The sequence below is a fragment of the Zingiber officinale genome, chromosome 2A (genome assembly GCF_018446385.1).
Source record: "Zingiber officinale cultivar Zhangliang chromosome 2A, Zo_v1.1, whole genome shotgun sequence".
In the NCBI taxonomy this organism is placed as follows: domain Eukaryota; kingdom Viridiplantae; phylum Streptophyta; class Magnoliopsida; order Zingiberales; family Zingiberaceae; genus Zingiber; species Zingiber officinale.
In genome coordinates this window covers 117034951-117051784 of record NC_055988.1, presented here as the reverse complement: position 1 = coordinate 117051784, position 16834 = coordinate 117034951, and the positions used below count along the sequence as shown (strand labels likewise).

The following is a 16834-nucleotide window of genomic DNA, read 5'->3' as shown; positions in this document are numbered from 1 at the left end:
TTTTATGTGTCAGGTCAGAAAAATAAGATTTGTAGATTGGTGAAGTCATTATATAGCTTGAAACAAGAACTAAAGCAGTGACATGAAAAATTTGATAATGCCATGAAGGAATGTGGATTCAAAATCAATGAGTGTGATAAATGTGTCTACATGAAAGCCACATAAAGTGACTATGTCATCTTGTGTCTATATGTATATGACATACTTATCATTGAAAGTAATAATAAGATAATCAAATCCACTAAGGACATGTTGAACTTAAGATTTGACATGAAAGACATGGGCCTAGGTGATATAATTCTAGGAATCAAAATTCTTAGAACAACAGAAGGACTTGTTCTTAGTCGGTCTCATTATGTGGACAAGATTCTTGAGAAATTCACCAAGGGTGATATTGTGTTAGCACGAATATTGATAGATACGAGTCAACATCTATTAAAAAATCAAGGTGAAAATATCTCTCAGATAAAGTACTCTCAAGTGATTAGAAGTATAATGTACTTGATGAGTTGTACACAACTAGACTTGGCCTACACAATAAGTAAACTGAGTAGATACACAAGTAATCCCGGTATTGAGCACTGGAAAGGGATAATAAGAGTATTGAGATACTTGAGGTATACTTGTGAATATAGATTACACTATACGAGATATCCTACTGTCATCGAAGGATACAACGATGCGAGTTGGATATCTGACATAAAAGACTTTAAGTCTATGAGTGGATATGTATGTACTCTGGGAGGTGCAGCTATTTCCTGAAAATCTTCTAAGCAAACGGTAATAACCAGATCCACAATGGAATCTGAGTTTGTGGCTCTTAATAAATGTGTTGAAGAGACTAAATGACTACGACAATTCCTAGAAGATATTTTGTGATAGCCGAAATCAGTGTCGGTAATTTACATACATTGATCAACAATCGATCAGCAATAGAGCCATTTGTATAATGGTAAATCTAGACATATACGTCATAGACATAATACCATTATTAACTACTCTCAACAGGAGTTATCGTTGTTAACTATGTGAAATCAAAGGATAACCTAGCAGATCCATCAACTAAGGGGTTAAACAAATAGTTAGTTGCAAGTTCATCGTGAGGGATAGATTTGATGCCGATGAGAAATGTTGATGTAAAGGAAACCTAACCTATATAGACTAGAGATCCCAAGATCAAGGTTCAAAGGGACAACCTAATTATACCGACAAAGTTGCTCACTGTGGGAGAAAAACCTAATGGATCAGTAAGCATACGACTTTTAATAATCCAAGTAGAGTAATGAGAAATACTCTTAAGAGATCACCTATGTGAGAAAGAAGTGGGACTGCTTCGAAGAGAATTTGAGACACAATTCTTAGAACTTCTCATAGAACCAAGAGTGTTCATGGCCAAGAATGAACACACTCTTGAGAACTGAGTTGTATTAGGGAGAGTTTTGGGTGAGAGATGTCAATGCTTGCATAAACGGTAGAATAGTTCAAGGATATCTTGTCTATTGTCAGCCAGTACGCAAATAGATCTTCACAAGGGAAGGTTTAAACGGTAAGACATGCCTGTCCTATACTGGACTCAACTGCTGACACTACAACAAAAACATTAAAAGACAACGGTTAAAAACCGTTGTCATAGGCCCTTTAAAACTGTTGTAATTGGCAATGTTGTTAAAAGTGGGGGGCTACGACAACAGTTTTAAACCGTTTTCTTTGAATGAAAAGACAATGGTTTTGCAACGGTTTTAAACCGTTGTCCTTGAATGAAAAGACAACGGTTTAAAACCGCTGTTTTTTAGAGCATTTTTATGCCAATTACAACTATTTTTAGGGCTACGACAATGGTTTTTAACCGTCGTCTTTGAGGATGATAGACAACAATAATGATTTTAAGCCGTTGTCTTTTAAATTATTATCTTTTAATACCAATATATCATATTTCAATTTTAATATATAATAAAGAATCATAATCAAGAAACAATATTCCCCACATCAATATTATTCAAAATGTTAGTTATACAAGAATTACAATTACAAAAGAGGAAACATATCTCATGTTCAAATAAAATTTATCCCAATACAAATAAATTCTATTTACAACTAATGAACAATATGAAGTTGGTGCCGAAGAAGAACTAACTTATGAAGGAATCAGTACCAACATCTGAGTAACTGGAACCTTAATTATCTAATCAGGGAGGGGAATATCTGCACGATCCTCTCTGACGGGTGCAACTTCAGATCTACTCATTCCATCAACTTGAAATGAACCACCACTCTCTATGTTAACATGTGAAGAATTGAATGGGTCGACAAATGTTACTTTAGTCTCCTTGAAGGTTGAGTAGATCACAGCAAGAATGTACACTGCCATGAGAGGGAAAACAATGATGCTGATGAGAACGTTATCAACTGTTGGTAGGCTGCTATCAATGAGCCAACTGACAAAGCTGGTGCTTAAGAAGTAGATGTTGATTGTTACCAGAAGCAAACCAATAATCCATGACACCACAATGATCTACACAGCAAATATATATAGTCATTTACTCTATTAATTATCACTTGCAAATATAAATTATCTGAGTAAACTTACATATATTGAGCTTTTATGAGGTCCCATTTTTGTTTGACTGCTGTTGAATTTGAGAAGAGGTAAGAGTGCAAATGGCAACTCAAATGATAGTACCATCTGCATTACATAAATGAGAATTTTGATACTTGAGAAATGTTGTGTCAAAAATCCTATTCTCGCACTTATATTGCTTCTGAATACTAAGATTATGAAATTTGGAAAAGGAATATCAATAGTACCGATGAGATTATGATGAGCCGTCCGGCTCCTGAGGAACCACTGATGATGGACACGATGAGACTTGGAGTGATTGCGATTTATTGAGTCATGAGATTCCTCAGCCATTTTTTCATCTTCATGTTTAGAAAATCCTGCAAGGGAATTGGGAATTGGGTAAAGACAGATTACGAATATCATACATTAGTTCAATCTTTGTGTTTCCTATCAAATTACCACCTGCATGATGTATTGCCCAACGTATGTACCAGTTATTGCAGAGCTCTGTCCAGAGGCTAATAATGCAATGGCATAAACAGTTGAACTAGACTTTCCAAGGCAATCCTGAAAAAAATGGAGCAGTGTTGAAATTGACACACTTCTTCTAAAAATGGTGGAAAAGTTAGTTCTTCACAAGATGGTAAAAAGGAATGAACAACGAAAGATCAGTAATAAAGATCATCATCTCTGACATGTAATAAAAAAAATATTCTTTTTGACAATCGCATATATAGTTTCAACCTAAAAACTCAGTACGAACAAAAATACGTATTTTTGTTTATATTGACAAAAATACTGCATCATTATTCTATTGATTGACAACAATTCAAGGGGAAATCTAACATGTAAGTATAGTTATATAAAGAAGCTATTGTAAAACTTACTTGAGTCAAATTGCTAACTTGGATATTGAACCTTTGAATGACTGCAATAATGTCCCTCTTTAGCACTATAGTTTCTTCAATAAAGCTACTTGTTATATATCTATTTAAATACACACTTTAAAATTTAAACAATGTTAAATAAGGTCTAATGCATTATAAACCAAAAATTATAACAAGTATGAGGTCAAAAAAGCATTGAACAACAGACATAAATCTTAAATGAGTTTCATATGCTAAATAAACTCCATCAAGAAGCTACTACTTGATTAAAGGATAAAATTTCTAGTCTTAGTGAAAGTGCAGGCTCAACTTGCAACTTTAATCAACTTATTCAAGCAATAGTGAATACAACTTGATCAAGGGCTTCATGTAATTCCCACTAGTGGGTGATTCTTAATCAACAATTATTATCTCAAAGGAGGGATCAAGGGATTCTCGGATAAATCTGTTGTAGCATTGCATAAACTAAGCTCTGATAGGTCTTGTTTCACCATCAAGTTTCTGGAAACAAAATAAAACCATTAGTGTGTTTAAGAAAACAAAGATTTCTAATCTACTTATTTGTCAAGCGCCCAAGAAGTATGAGTTTCATCAAGACTAATAATCTGTGAATAAAGTCAATAGGAGATGAAGGACTAAGATTAAGGGCACTTTCAAAGAGGAACAATTATAACGTCAAGCAGAGGGAAAAATATAGAATTAAGTATTAAAATTATACAGTAACCCAGCACAAGTGACACAATAGACTTCTTCCGAGACAACTAAGATATTAACATACTTATTTTGCACTCATTTCTATCTTAAGAATGTTCCATTAAGAGGGAAAAAACTAAACTAGATGCAAACTAACCTTTCCATTCGGCATTGCAAGTATTTATTCGATCCGCTCGATCTCTACGACTAGAAAAATGAGAAGGCAATCAGAAATAATCATAAGAAATCTAATACATAAAGGAGTATAAAGGAATCTGACAATGTTTACTCGCATTGGAAGAATAAATTATATCATTGAATTATAGCACCAGAAAAACATGCTAATTACATCAATTTTCAATCTCTAAAGTCAACACAAGGCTGTGCTTACCAACCTGGATCCACATAGTATACAACCGCAAATACTGGGATGACTCTACACCACAATTTAACAATCCTCGACAGATGGTCAAAGATCTTGCTAGTCTTCTAGGTATGCATTAGGGGGCAAGTTGCACACATCTATATTGAGACCTTGTTCTAAGACAGCACAAAAGTGCCCATGAACGTAGGTTAGGCAACTATGTTTAGGGTTTTGAGACATGGTCAAGTTTTGCAATAGGTCATGGTTTCCATCATTGAAACTTGCACCTTGTGTCCTAATATTTAGTGCCTCATGCAATCTTTTTTATTAGGGAAGATAAGTTAGACAATATTACACGTTGAGCTACTAACACAAAGTTGATAAAAGAAACAACAGTCTAAATTTTCTAGCTAGAGATATCCAAGATATATCATCATACGCTTGATTCATGATCACATACCCAACCACATGAAGTATGATTTCCATCTTTCAGACATGTAGTTTTTGTTGTTATTGATTAAAAACTAACTTTGCTTCTATAAAAAAAGTTGGTTTTTAGTCATGATCATGAAGCTGACTTATCAATGTGAGGCAAGATGAAACCAGATTCAACTCACTTTTCTGTGTTAAACTTAATCAAATGAATGCAAGTGAAGACAGGTGGAAGCTTATATCGCTACCATGTTGTAACACCTCATAAAAAAATAGATCTTCCATTTTCAATTTAGTTAGAATGCTATACCAATGGATTTAAAAGTGAACTATTGTCCAACAAGTTAAAGAATAGCGCATATAATGATGGTTTTCAAAATCAGTGCTTCATTTAGAGAAAAATCTCAGTGCATAATAAACTTCAGAGCTAAAAAACATGAACCAATTAAATTTAAGAGTTGGCAATATAGAACTAAAGAAAATCTATGTAGCATGGTATCGAATATGGAATGCTTGAAAAGAAGGTGCCCCTGTATACACCTTTAAATGAGCATGAGGGGATTGATGCTCCTCGCCCATTGTTCCACGTGGAAGAGTGCAGTAATCCCCTTAGCGCTTACATTTCAATCTCAAGTGAGTAGCCATTTTGTATGGAATTGCTCCAACTCAGTTAGCCAAACTCTAAGTCATTGATGAGCATAAGGGAAACTATAGAAGTTAAGGTACACCACACCCATAATCTCACATGGAATAGTGGGATTGTGCTGATTATATTGAGGAAGTGCTCTCTCCCAAATTAACAAACATTTTTGGATGGCCAGGTTTTTCCTTGCTTCAACAGCAATGCATGTTGATATTTTTCACAAGTCGCTTCACTAGAAAAGGGCTAATAACCATTTTCTAGCAACTAGATCATAGTACAACTCGGAGGAACCAGTAATAGAAAATAATATTACTCACTGACCCATTGCAGCTTCCATAGCGCTTGCGCACTTCACTCCGCCCAACTCCACGAACCTGCTCATCAGAGACGACTCGACCATCTGAAACCATGAAGTAACTAAATCACATCAATAAACAAAGATTTAAAAAAAAAAGAACGGAGCCATGGCACAAAGAAGAAAACAGAAAAGGCCAAAATAGAATTTTAGCAATAAAAACCGAGAGAAAAACCTCGAATGCTTGGAGGCGAAACCTGGACTTGACAAGCAAGGAAGCTATCTCTAAGCTGAGCTCGTCGAGCCCCATGAATCCGACGACAGTGGAAGACGCCATGATTGATTGATGAAGAGGAAGACGATGTCGGAACGAAAACACGAAGAGACAGTAGTGGAAAGTAAGAGAACCGTAAGTGACTGACTACCGTCGGAGGGAAGAAAAAGGAGGCGGGGAGGAGTGGAGCAGGGCGAAAGATGCCATGGTCGATCTCTGGCGAGTCTCGTCTAGCGCCGATCCTAGGTCGTTGCCTTGTTCCCCGACGTCATCCTCGGCGGTCGGATCCGTTGCACACGCTCCCATGATCTAGACCCTCGCTGTTGCCCTGCGATTGCTCTTCCTGGCTGTTGCTGCTCCTGCATTGCTCCAGTGAGCGAGAGATTGTGAGGAAAGAGGGATGGAAATGTTTAGGGATCGAGAAGGTAAAGGGGGAATGCGGCGGTAAAAAATTTTGGGGAGAGGGAAAGAAAAAACGCGGCGGCAAAAATTGGCTCGAAGGGGGAAAACGGTGAAGGAAAAAAAAACACCAGTATTCAACATCACTTAATAGATAACGGTTTTCAAAAACCATTGTCGTAATCACAAAAAAAGCGCAAATAGACAACAATTTTCAAAAACTGTTGTCGTAGCCTTTAAAAACCGTTGTTGTAGTCTCAAAAAAGCATAAATTGACAATGATTTTTAAAAACCGTTGTCGTAGGCCAAAAAAACTGCTAAAAGACAACGGTTTTTGTTAAAACCGTTGTCAAAAGGCAAAACAACAACGATTTGGCATAAAACTGTTGTCGTTTGAGTATTGTTGAATGAAGATTTTCTTGTAGTGTGAATGCTATCGCACACCCAATTTCCATTTATATGGGGGATTGTTGGATATATGTGAATAGAGAAGAGGTGGAAGATGCATGAAACTCTATTGTGAATGAGACTTTAGTCCCACATTAGGAGTTTCAAGGTATGTTTGTTGGTTTATATTGATTCACATGCATTGATGATGCGAACAAATGTATGGGAAGAGACTCTCTCTCACGCGTGGATTGGATTTGCACCGAACCATATTGACTCGTGTGCAAGCATGAATTGCCCGCCGAATGTTGGACCGATCGGGGCAAAATTTACCCAAGTAAATGGTCAGTCATTGATGGTTGTCGGCTATCATTAATCCCTAGGCATTAAATGACCATTACTCTCCATTCAATGTTGGGAAGGGATGTCTCTCCTATATAAAGGGAGATCATGGTCTTGAGCAACACACACAAAAAAGCAGAAGCTTTCCACCTACGTTCCCCTCTTCTTATGTTGTGTAACTCTTACTCGGCGGAGTGCCCGTGATAGCAGTTGGGTACCACTCAGTTCATCGTAACCATCAGTGCTTGGTGGAAATCACGGTTAATTAACCGTTGTATCTTGGAAAACATATGACCAGAGTATACCGTAAAGCACAGCTAGAGGTGGAGTGAATCTGCTTTAAAGAAACTGCGTTCAATGCAGACCTCGGTACGCTCACCCAGTCGGTCTCTCTGTCCACCTAGTCGGCTACTTGTCTGCTCGGTCGACCTCTTAGTTCCCTTGGTGACTCAACCTCTCTTCCCGACCTCCTTGTTCTCCCTCTTTTCCTCTTGCACAGTTACTAGGTCTGCTCGCTTGGATGCTTGCTCGCCCAGTTAGCCTCTTAGTTCCCTTGGAGACTCGACTCTCTTCTCGGTCGCCTGGTTCTCCCGCTCGGCCTCTTGCACGACCACTCCGTCTGCCGGCTCAGTTGCTCATTCACTCGACCGTTCTCTAGCTCGGCCTCTTTGTATGCTCGGGCACAAGTCCGTCCAGCCGCTCACTCGCCCGCCCGCTCGCTCGACCGTCTTCCCGGTTGGACATTCGGTTGATATGCTCACTTAGCTGGTTCGCTCGTACGTCCGCTCGCTTACTCGGCCACCCAGCTCGCCCGGTTGACCACTCGGCTTCTCGGTCTTTCTGTCTACCTGGTCGACCTCTCTTCCTGCCCGATCAGCTTCTTTCTTGACCAAACACTTGGCTGAGCGCTCACTCGACCCGAACAACCGCTCTACCCGCTCAGTTGATCTTCCTGCCCGGTCGATCTGTCCGCTCGACCTCTCAGCCCGCTCGATTGCCACTGTGCAGTCTACCTTCAGCACTTAGCAGAAAATCAGTCACTGCTAGTAGCCTGAGATTATATGTTTATGTCATCTTAACAGATAAATGAATTTAATTCTGTATATTTAAATTTAGCTAATTCCTTAATATTTCTGATAATAGATTGTTTTATCTAACACTATCAATATTTGAGATGATATATATAAAATGAAAGTTAAGGGATATTACTTGAAAGAGTCGAAAAAGTTTTAAGAACTTTGAAAATTTAGAGGAAATAATGAAATATATAGATAATTTGAAAAATTTTGGAGGTAATGTGTGAAAGTGAAAAATTGATAATATGGGACATCAAGACGGTTATGTGAACTCTATCAAATTGTATTTTCTTATGCGTTTTCCGAATTAAAAGAATTTTTAAAAGATCAAGTCTATTTAGGAAGAATTATAGATGAAATAGCCTAGAAAAAATAAAGATAATAATAGAAATGGAATGAGATGAATGAAAAAACGTAATAGATGAAAGATATTTATAAGCAGCCGAAATTAGTCGTTTTATTTTAAAAAAAAAAACAGTATGAAAAATTTCTATTCCAATGCAAATTATTTAATAATATTAAAAAATATTTTTTTTAATAGCGTCTCCATCGTCTATGAAAAATCTGGGTTCGAAAGAAATATTGAACCACGCAAAAATTCCAAAAAAAAAAATCTGCCTCACAATGGTGATCAGGTTTACACGGTAAAAAAAAAAAACATGGGAGAAGCCTAAAACGTGACAAAGTTTTAATCACGCTCCTTGTTTGCTAGCTGAACACGGACCTAATTAATCACACCTATTGGGTAAAGAACGTGGCACCAGAGGTATCTCCAGTCTGCACGGCGTTAGAGCATTCACAATAACATTAAATATTTTTTTCAAATATTTATGATCCTCATATTTACATCATCACTTAAATATCTCACTCTTTAAATATCTCAAATCTCACAATCAAATATCCCCTCAATCAAATGTTTATGGGTCTCATCTACCAAATATCTTACTCTCAAATATCACAAATTATATAATAAAATATCTCAAGCAAATTAATCATTTCCCCTTGTGGGGCCCACTTGCATGCCACCTAGAATGAAATCACCAGACATAAAGTTATGTCCGGTGATTTCTATTCACCTCTCAAATATCCCCCACAATGGGGGATATTTGAGATGGGAGATATTTGGAGAAATATCTCTTCCAAATATCCCCCATTGGAGATGCCCTTAAAGAATGTTACAAAGCGTCTCGTGTTCCTGCGCTGCCTGTGCAAGTAGGGCTGTAAATGAACCAAGCGTTTGTGAACAAACTTGGTGTTCAGCTTGGTAAGAACTTATTTATGTTCGTTCAATATATATAGGATTAATTAAACAAACAAGCTTGAACAGCTCGTTAAGCTAAACAAACAAGCTTGAACACATATGTGTTCAGCTCGTTAACGTTCGTGAACAATATTCGTGAATAATATTCATGAACAAGATTCGTGAACAATGTTCACGAACCATATTTATTAATAAAACTCTTTTCAATATCCTAAATAAATAATTAAATAAAATAAATAAATAAATAATTTTAAATTATCAATCTTAAAAACCAATCAAAAATTAAAAGTTTCAAACAATTAAAAGTTTTAAACAATCAAACAAGCTTGAATTGAGAGCTTGATAACATCTAAACGAGCCAAGCTCAAGCCAAGCTCGAACCAAGCTCAACGCAAGCTTGAATTGAGAGCTTGATAATATCTAAACGAACCAAGCTCAAGCCAAGCTTCAAACAAGCTCAAGCTCATAAAAAATAAATTAAGCCAAGCTTGAACACTCATTTCAAAAGCTTAGTTCATTTTAAGCTCGACTCGGCTCGGCTCGGCTCGGCTCGGTTATCTTATCAAATAAACTTAAACACCCCAAAACTCGACTCGACTCGACTTGTTTACAACCCTATGTGCAAGCAAGATCGAAGTTAGTCATCCCGTATTGGATAGAGACTGACACACGTTGCATGCCCCTCTGGTATAAATATATTTTATTTATTTACTTTAATAATTATTGATATAGGAAAAATCTGAAATTAAATTTTTTAAAAGTAATTAGGTGTTAATTAAATTAAATTTATTTTTTATATTTAATTATATTCTTAAATCACGAACTGAATCTTGATAATTAATTTATCCTTAAATGTTAGAAAATAAATTTAGTTGATTATTTTTTATTTAGATTTTTTTTCGAGATTTTTGAGAGCTATATAAATCTATGCTTAGATGATGTTTGGGACAAGTTATTTTGATATTGAATCAATTGATTTCGCTTAAACTATGTTATGACTACATATCTTTTGTTCTTTATTTTTCACTTTTATTTTCTCAAGAAGGTTTTTTTTTTAAAACATATCTTGAGCTACTTCTTATTTTGTTATTTCTCTCTTGTTTCTTCTTAATCCTTCTGTAATTTCACATCCCAGAATAATCTATATTCTGCTCGGCGTCAGTTGGTATCAGAGCTCATTAAGAACCAATGGAGGGTCGTCGTGGACGTGGTCATGATCGTGAAAGGCAGGTTCCGACTGAGGAAGCCTCACGTTGTGGTCGTAACACCTAAGACGAGATTCAGTATCTACAGAGATAAGTCACAAAGTTATCTCAATGTCTAGTGACACGAGAACATAAATATCGTAAGTTCCTTTATTCCCCTTTTGAAAAATCTCTAATTTTCAATTGAGAAGAGTTATCCAAGCACAAGTTTGATTTCGAGAAATACAGGTTCAACCACCCCACCACCTACAACTTTGAGAGAACACCAACTCCCTAGTGCCTCTACGTCTCCCCTTCCTCTCACAGTGGCGGAGACAACCATGAGGATGCGGACCTCGACAACATCGAGTATGACCAGTCCTACTCTCGATCATCCAATTGCAGGAGGCAGCGAAGATGACGACAATATCAAATTATTCAGTGATCCAATTTACGACGAAGACAAAATCGAAGCACTAGGCGAACCGATATTTGATGATGAAGTTGACGAGGTACTCGATGGTGATGATCATGAGATTTTGGTCTTATTTGAGGATGCAGTGTATGTCGTATCGGAAGACAATGCGAAGAAAAGGGAGACTATGGATGTTGAAGACATTATTTTGAACTCGAGGATGAGTTCTTTTCAACCTGGGGCATTTGATGTAGGAGCATCCAGTGACACAATCATCTCGTACCATCCAACATGACTATGATCCCCTTAGAGTTGTTACAAGAAGAAAATAAAGCTACTAACTTTCCTTTTGAATCTAGAAGAAGGACGATTGAGGCTACTTATAAGGAAGATGATGAGTTTGTGGTCTTCTAATGTAGTTGCACTCTATTCGGAGTCTGGACGAGATGGAATCCCTTCAGATTTGGTAACTAATAACTCTACACTATTTTCTATGTCCAGATTTTTGAATAAGATGAAGCACGAAGACATGCATCAAGTATTACGACCTTTCATGGGAAGATTCGTGGTTGTATACTTGGATGACATCCTCATTTATAGCCCGATACGAGCTTTGCACCTTGATCACCTTAGCACTATTTTTGAGAAGCTAAAGGCGGAACACTTGTTCATCAACAACAGGAAGTGTTCTTTCTTCACAATCTCAGTTTTGTTTCTTGGATTTATAGTGTCTACCGATGGTGTTCGTACTGATCCATTAAAGATAGATGCAGTTTTAGAGTGGTCGCAGCCAAAAACCATTCACGACATCTGAAATTTTCATAGATTGACCTCTTTCTATCGTCGATTCATCTAGAATTTTAGCACCTTAATTGCTCTTATTACTGAGTATCTCAAGGGGCACGGGTTCAAGTGGACTGAAGTGGCTATAACTACTTTTCAACTGGTGAAGGAAAAGATGACTGAAGCACCTGTTCTAGCACTTCCAGAGTTCACATTCACCCTGAAGCATCAATCCAGGAGTCTTAATTGTATTGCAGATGCTCTAAGCTGTCATTCTTCCCTGCTTACTACCATGAACATTAAGGTTGTCGGCTTTGGATCTTTCTTAGATATACAACACATTATCAGTGAATTGCATAACGAATGACACTTTGACCGAGATAAGGCATTAGCCCTCATCTTTGCCGACTTATATTGAATCAAGCTAACCAGTGATGTAGCTCATTTCGTGGACCGTTGCTTTGTTTGCCAGCAATCTAAGGGAACCCTCACCAATGAAGACTCTATTTTAGTTGTGGTGGACCGATTTTCCAAGATGGCTCACTTTGCGGCATGCACAAAAATCATGGATGTTATTCGAATTGCCACCATCTTCTTCAAAGAGATTGTGCGTTTACATGATATTCCTCAAACTATTACTTTGGATCGTGATACTAAATTTGTCAGTCAATTTTGGAAGACCTTATGAGAAAAGCTAGGGGCAAAACTAAACTTCAGCAGCCCCAAGGCTGAGGAGATGGCCGAGCATTTTCGAGTTATTCATGTGCAGGTTAAGCAAGCTATTTAAGAAAGCAACACCGAATACAAGATCAGGGTAGATCTACATCGACGTTAGGTTCTTTTTGAAATTTGTGATATGGTTTGGGCTGTATTAACTTATGATCGTTTCCCTGTTGATGAATACAACAAGCTCAAAGATCGAAAGATTGAACCTTGCAAGATACTAGAAAAGATTAATGACAATGTGTACAAGTTGCGACTTCCTACCCAGTTAAAAGCTTCTGATGTTTTTAATGTAAAACACCTAAGTCATTGTGCTCCGGAGCCGGATACACGCACCCTAAACTCGAGGACGAGTTCTCTTCAACTCCAGGTAACTGATGCAGGAGAGAATCCAAAATTGAGATTTTTTAAGTAGTTATTTGTTAATTAATTTTAGTTTATTTTTTATATTTAATTTTGTCCTAAATCTTAGGAACCAAGTCTTGATAATTAATTTATCCTAAATCTTAGGGAATAAGTCTAGTTGGTTATTTTTCTATTTATATATTTTTTTGAAGGTTTTGAGAGCTATATAAACCTATGCTTAGATGATGTTTGGAGATAAGTTATTTTGATATTGAATCAATTGGTTTTGCTTAAGTCATGTTACGATTACATCTCTTTTGTTCTTTATTTTCTGCTATTATTTTCTCAAGAAGTTTTTTTTTTTAAATTTATCTTGAGCTACTTCTTATTTCGTTATTTTTCTCTTGTTTCTTCTTAATCCCTCTGTGGCTTCACGCCCTATAATAATCTATATTCTGCTCAGTGTCATTTACTAAATGAGAAAGTAATAATTGTAATATTTACTTGGTAAATAATTATAAACGGTATCATTTTCTTGAAAGAATTGGAAGAGTATTGGTCTAAGAACGAGTTGATGAATAGTCCAAATTATCTGGACTATAATTTCTGTCCGTTCCTAAATTAGGAGTCGTTTATAGGTGAAATTTCATGGACTCCATTTATGTGAGATCCATTACGTAGGATTCATAAAATTTCACCTATGAATAAGCTGATTGATCCTCTGGACCACACGATCCGTGCTCGGGATTGGATGAAAAATGTGGTGAAGGACACTATTTTAAACGAACCACGTGAAAAAAGTGCCTATTATTTTTATAGGATACACACGCTCCATTGGATTTGCATAAATAATGCCCCGGGCATCCAGTTCAACACATCGATCGATCCTCCGATCATCTCGAAATCCAAGTAAAATATTAGCACACATCTAGTTAACATGTCTCTTATCCTTGCTCCACCATCATACATCCCTTTCCGTGCTCTCCGGCGATCCACCGCCTCCAAGCAGCCATGTCTCCGACTCGTCCAGTGCACCGCCGACCAGCTATCGCCGGAGGCGGCCAGAAGATCGGCCCATTACCAGCCCAACATGTGGAGCAATGACTACATACAGTCACTCACTGTTGAATCTCCGGTTAGGAGAACGATCCCTCGATCGACCTCTGTTTAATTAATTATCTTTCTTCCGTTTGGCTTTAAGTTTAAAACAGAAGTTTATTAGTTGAAGGTGGAGGAGAAGGACCAGACAAAGAGACTGATGTTGCTGAAAGAGAGAATCGCAGAAGTGATATGCGAGAAGAAGGAAGTGGAAGAGCAGCTCCGGCTGATCGACCACCTGCAGCAGCTCGGAGTAGCTTATCATTTCAAAGACGACATTAAAGACTCTTTGAGAAATCTTCACTCGTCTTTAGAAGAGATAAGCTCGACATTTAAGGATGACCTTCACGCCTCCGCATTGCTCTTCAGGCTTCTCAGGGAAAATGGCTTCTCCATTTCGGAAGGTGATCGATCAAATTTCACTTCTAAAATAATTGTTCAGTACTAATTTTCTTTCTGAATGAAGACATTTTCGAGGAATTCAGAGATGAGAAAGGCCACTTTAGAGACGGTCTTAAGAACCACACGGAAGGACTGCTGAGTCTGTATGAGGCTTCTTATTATGAAAAAGATGGAGAGATGGTTCTGCAAGAAGCCATGGAGTTAACGACTGAACACCTCAAAAATCTCTTAGAAGGAGGCTCTGATATGAAGCTCAAACAGAGAGCGGCACATGCTCTGGAAATTCCATTGAATTGGAGGATGGAGAGACTGCACGCCAGGTGGTTCATTGAAGCATGCCAAAGAGAGGTCATGGTCATCACCAACCCTCTTCTTCTTGAATTTGCTAAGCTGGACTTCAACTCAGTCCAGAGCATCTACAAGAAAGAACTCAGTGCTCTCTCCAGGTGAAGAAGCTAATTAAGTTATATTATTTTATCAAGTTCAAAAGCGAATGATGATTAATTGCATATTTATATAGATGGTGGACAAATCTGGGAGTCGTTGAGAAATTACCATTCGCCAGAGACAGATTGACTGAGAACTACTTATGGGCAGTGGGCATGGCATTTGAACCAGAGCATAGGAGCTTTAGAGAGGCACAAACAAAAGGAAACTGCTTTGTGACAATGATCGATGATGTCTACGACGTCTATGGTACCCTGGATGAGCTTGAGCTCTTCACTCGTGTCGTCGATAGGTGAAGAGAAATTTAACATCAGAATCATTAGAGTACTTATTATTAATTTGTAGAGAAATTTTACAATAAATTATTAATATGAACTTCATCAGATGGGATATCAACGCGATCGAGCAACTGCCAGACTACATGAAGATATTATTCCTCGCGCTTTTCAACACGATAAACGACCATGGCTATAAGGTGATGAAGGAGAAGGGACTGAACGTAATACCTTACCTCAAGAGATCAGTAAGTAGCACTCAATCAGTAATTAATTTACTCCTTGTTCTTCAGTTTGGGAACATGTGATTCATTTGGGGATCTGTTTAATTCAGTGGGCAGATCTGTGCAAAGCATATCTAGTGGAGGCAAAATCGTATCATCGAGGTTATACACCCACGATTGATGAATACTTGGACAACACATGGATTTCCATTTCAGGCCCTGCCGCCTTCACGAATGCTTACTGCATGGCCAACAACTTAACCAAGCAAGGCTTGGACCGTTTCTCAGAGTACCCTGCCATTGCAAAGCCCTCTTCCATGCTCGGTCGACTTTATAACGATTTGGCTACTTCAACGGTATATATATATATATATATATGTATATATAGACACACACAGAAAGAGATTGTTAAAATCATGCAGCTCTGATCTTGCTTTATATATAATTAATGTTTATATACATATATATAGGCTGAAATTGAGCGAGGAGATGTTCCAAAATCCATTCAGTGTTGCATGCACGAGAGAGGTGTTTCAGAGGGAGTGGCTCGTGAGCAGGTGAAGGAGCTAATACGAGGCAACTGGAGGTGTATGAATGGAGATCGGGCTGCTGCGACTTCGTTCGAGGAGATGTTGAAGACAGTGGCAATGGGCATAGCTCGAGCTTCACAATTCTTCTACCAGAATGGAGATGGATATGGTAAAGCTGATGGAGAAACCATGAATCAAGTAATGTCTCTGTTGATCAACCCCATCATTCTATGACTGACTAAGGCAGTAAGAAAGAATTTGTCAAATCCGCCACTGTAACACTGGTTATTGAAAATTTTATTCTAAACTGTTGTAACTACATTTACTTTGGTTCTGATACTCCAATGTGGAAGCACAAATGTCTAGTCGTATTTTACATGAATATGCATGCCTTTAATCATGTACTTCTCTTTGAAATCAAACTTAAATGAAATTTGCAATTATTATCAATTAGTTATTCTTTTATTTATTTGTTTATTTTATTTTGTCTTAATAGTTCTTATATTATATGGTATTTGAATGATATAAGGTGATATGTACTTCTTTTTAATTTTTTTACTATTGACTTGTTGTTATCTATAATATGTAACTAACTATTATTTGTAGTAGAAATAACTTATAAGCGATGAGTGAATATCATTTTAAACTTTAGCCTGAGGTAGATATATAACTATCAACTATAAGTACAAATCAAATAAATTGGCATTCAATTGTACAAGGTAACTGTAGGATTGAAAAAGAACGAAAGAGGAGGTGAATTTTGTTTTTCATTTTTAAACACTCATCGAAATTTTG

General features: G+C 37.3%; 2 protein-coding genes across 3 annotated transcripts; one reads left to right on the top strand and one right to left on the bottom strand.

The window, feature by feature from the left end:
* Positions 1-2182: 2182 nt before the first annotated feature.
* Positions 2183-6211, bottom strand: LOC122043928 (metal transporter Nramp5-like). Its single transcript, XM_042604489.1, has 7 exons — positions 6132-6211; positions 5901-5996; positions 3448-3547; positions 3052-3127; positions 2768-2937; positions 2588-2683; positions 2183-2512 (listed from the first exon to the last, which is right to left on the bottom strand). The coding sequence occupies exons 1-7, from the start codon at positions 6209-6211 to the stop codon at positions 2183-2185; spliced, it is 948 nt and encodes a 315-aa protein (XP_042460423.1).
* Positions 6212-13944: 7733 nt separating this feature from the next.
* On the top strand, positions 13945-16439 carry LOC122042020 (terpene synthase 10-like). Of its 2 annotated transcripts, none has more exons than XM_042601933.1 (7): positions 13945-14198; positions 14292-14565; positions 14628-15009; positions 15084-15302; positions 15395-15533; positions 15620-15865; positions 15980-16439. In XM_042601933.1, exons 1-7 carry the CDS (start codon positions 14001-14003, stop codon positions 16271-16273), a joined length of 1752 nt encoding a protein of 583 aa, XP_042457867.1. In that variant the 5' UTR covers positions 13945-14000; the 3' UTR covers positions 16274-16439. The 2 variants fall into 2 exon arrangements, with proteins under 2 accessions (XP_042457867.1, XP_042457866.1); XM_042601932.1 differs by having other exon boundaries at positions 14286-14565.
* Positions 16440-16834: the final 395 nt, after the last annotated feature.

What these genes read in the sequence shown, in the direction of transcription:
- LOC122042020 (XM_042601932.1), top strand. Translation starts at nt 14,001, where the DNA reads ATGTCTCTTATCCTTGCTCCACCATCATACATCCCTTTCCGTGCTCTC. An exon ending in TTCACTCGTGTCGTCGATAG is followed by an intron (nt 15,303 to 15,394) that starts GTGAAGAGAAAT and finishes GAACTTCATCAG; the next exon opens with ATGGGATATCAACGCGATCG. An exon ending in TACCTTACCTCAAGAGATCA is followed by an intron (nt 15,534 to 15,619) that starts GTAAGTAGCACT and finishes TGTTTAATTCAG; the next exon opens with TGGGCAGATCTGTGCAAAGC.
- LOC122043928 (XM_042604489.1), bottom strand. Translation starts at nt 6,211, where the DNA reads ATGGCGTCTTCCACTGTCGTCGGATTCATGGGGCTCGACGAGCTCAGC. An exon ending in ACAGAGCTCTGCAATAACTG is followed by an intron (nt 2,938 to 3,051) that starts GTACATACGTTG and finishes ATTCCCTTGCAG; the next exon opens with GATTTTCTAAACATGAAGAT. An exon ending in CTCATAAAAGCTCAATATAT is followed by an intron (nt 2,513 to 2,587) that starts GTAAGTTTACTC and finishes TTTGCTGTGTAG; the next exon opens with ATCATTGTGGTGTCATGGAT.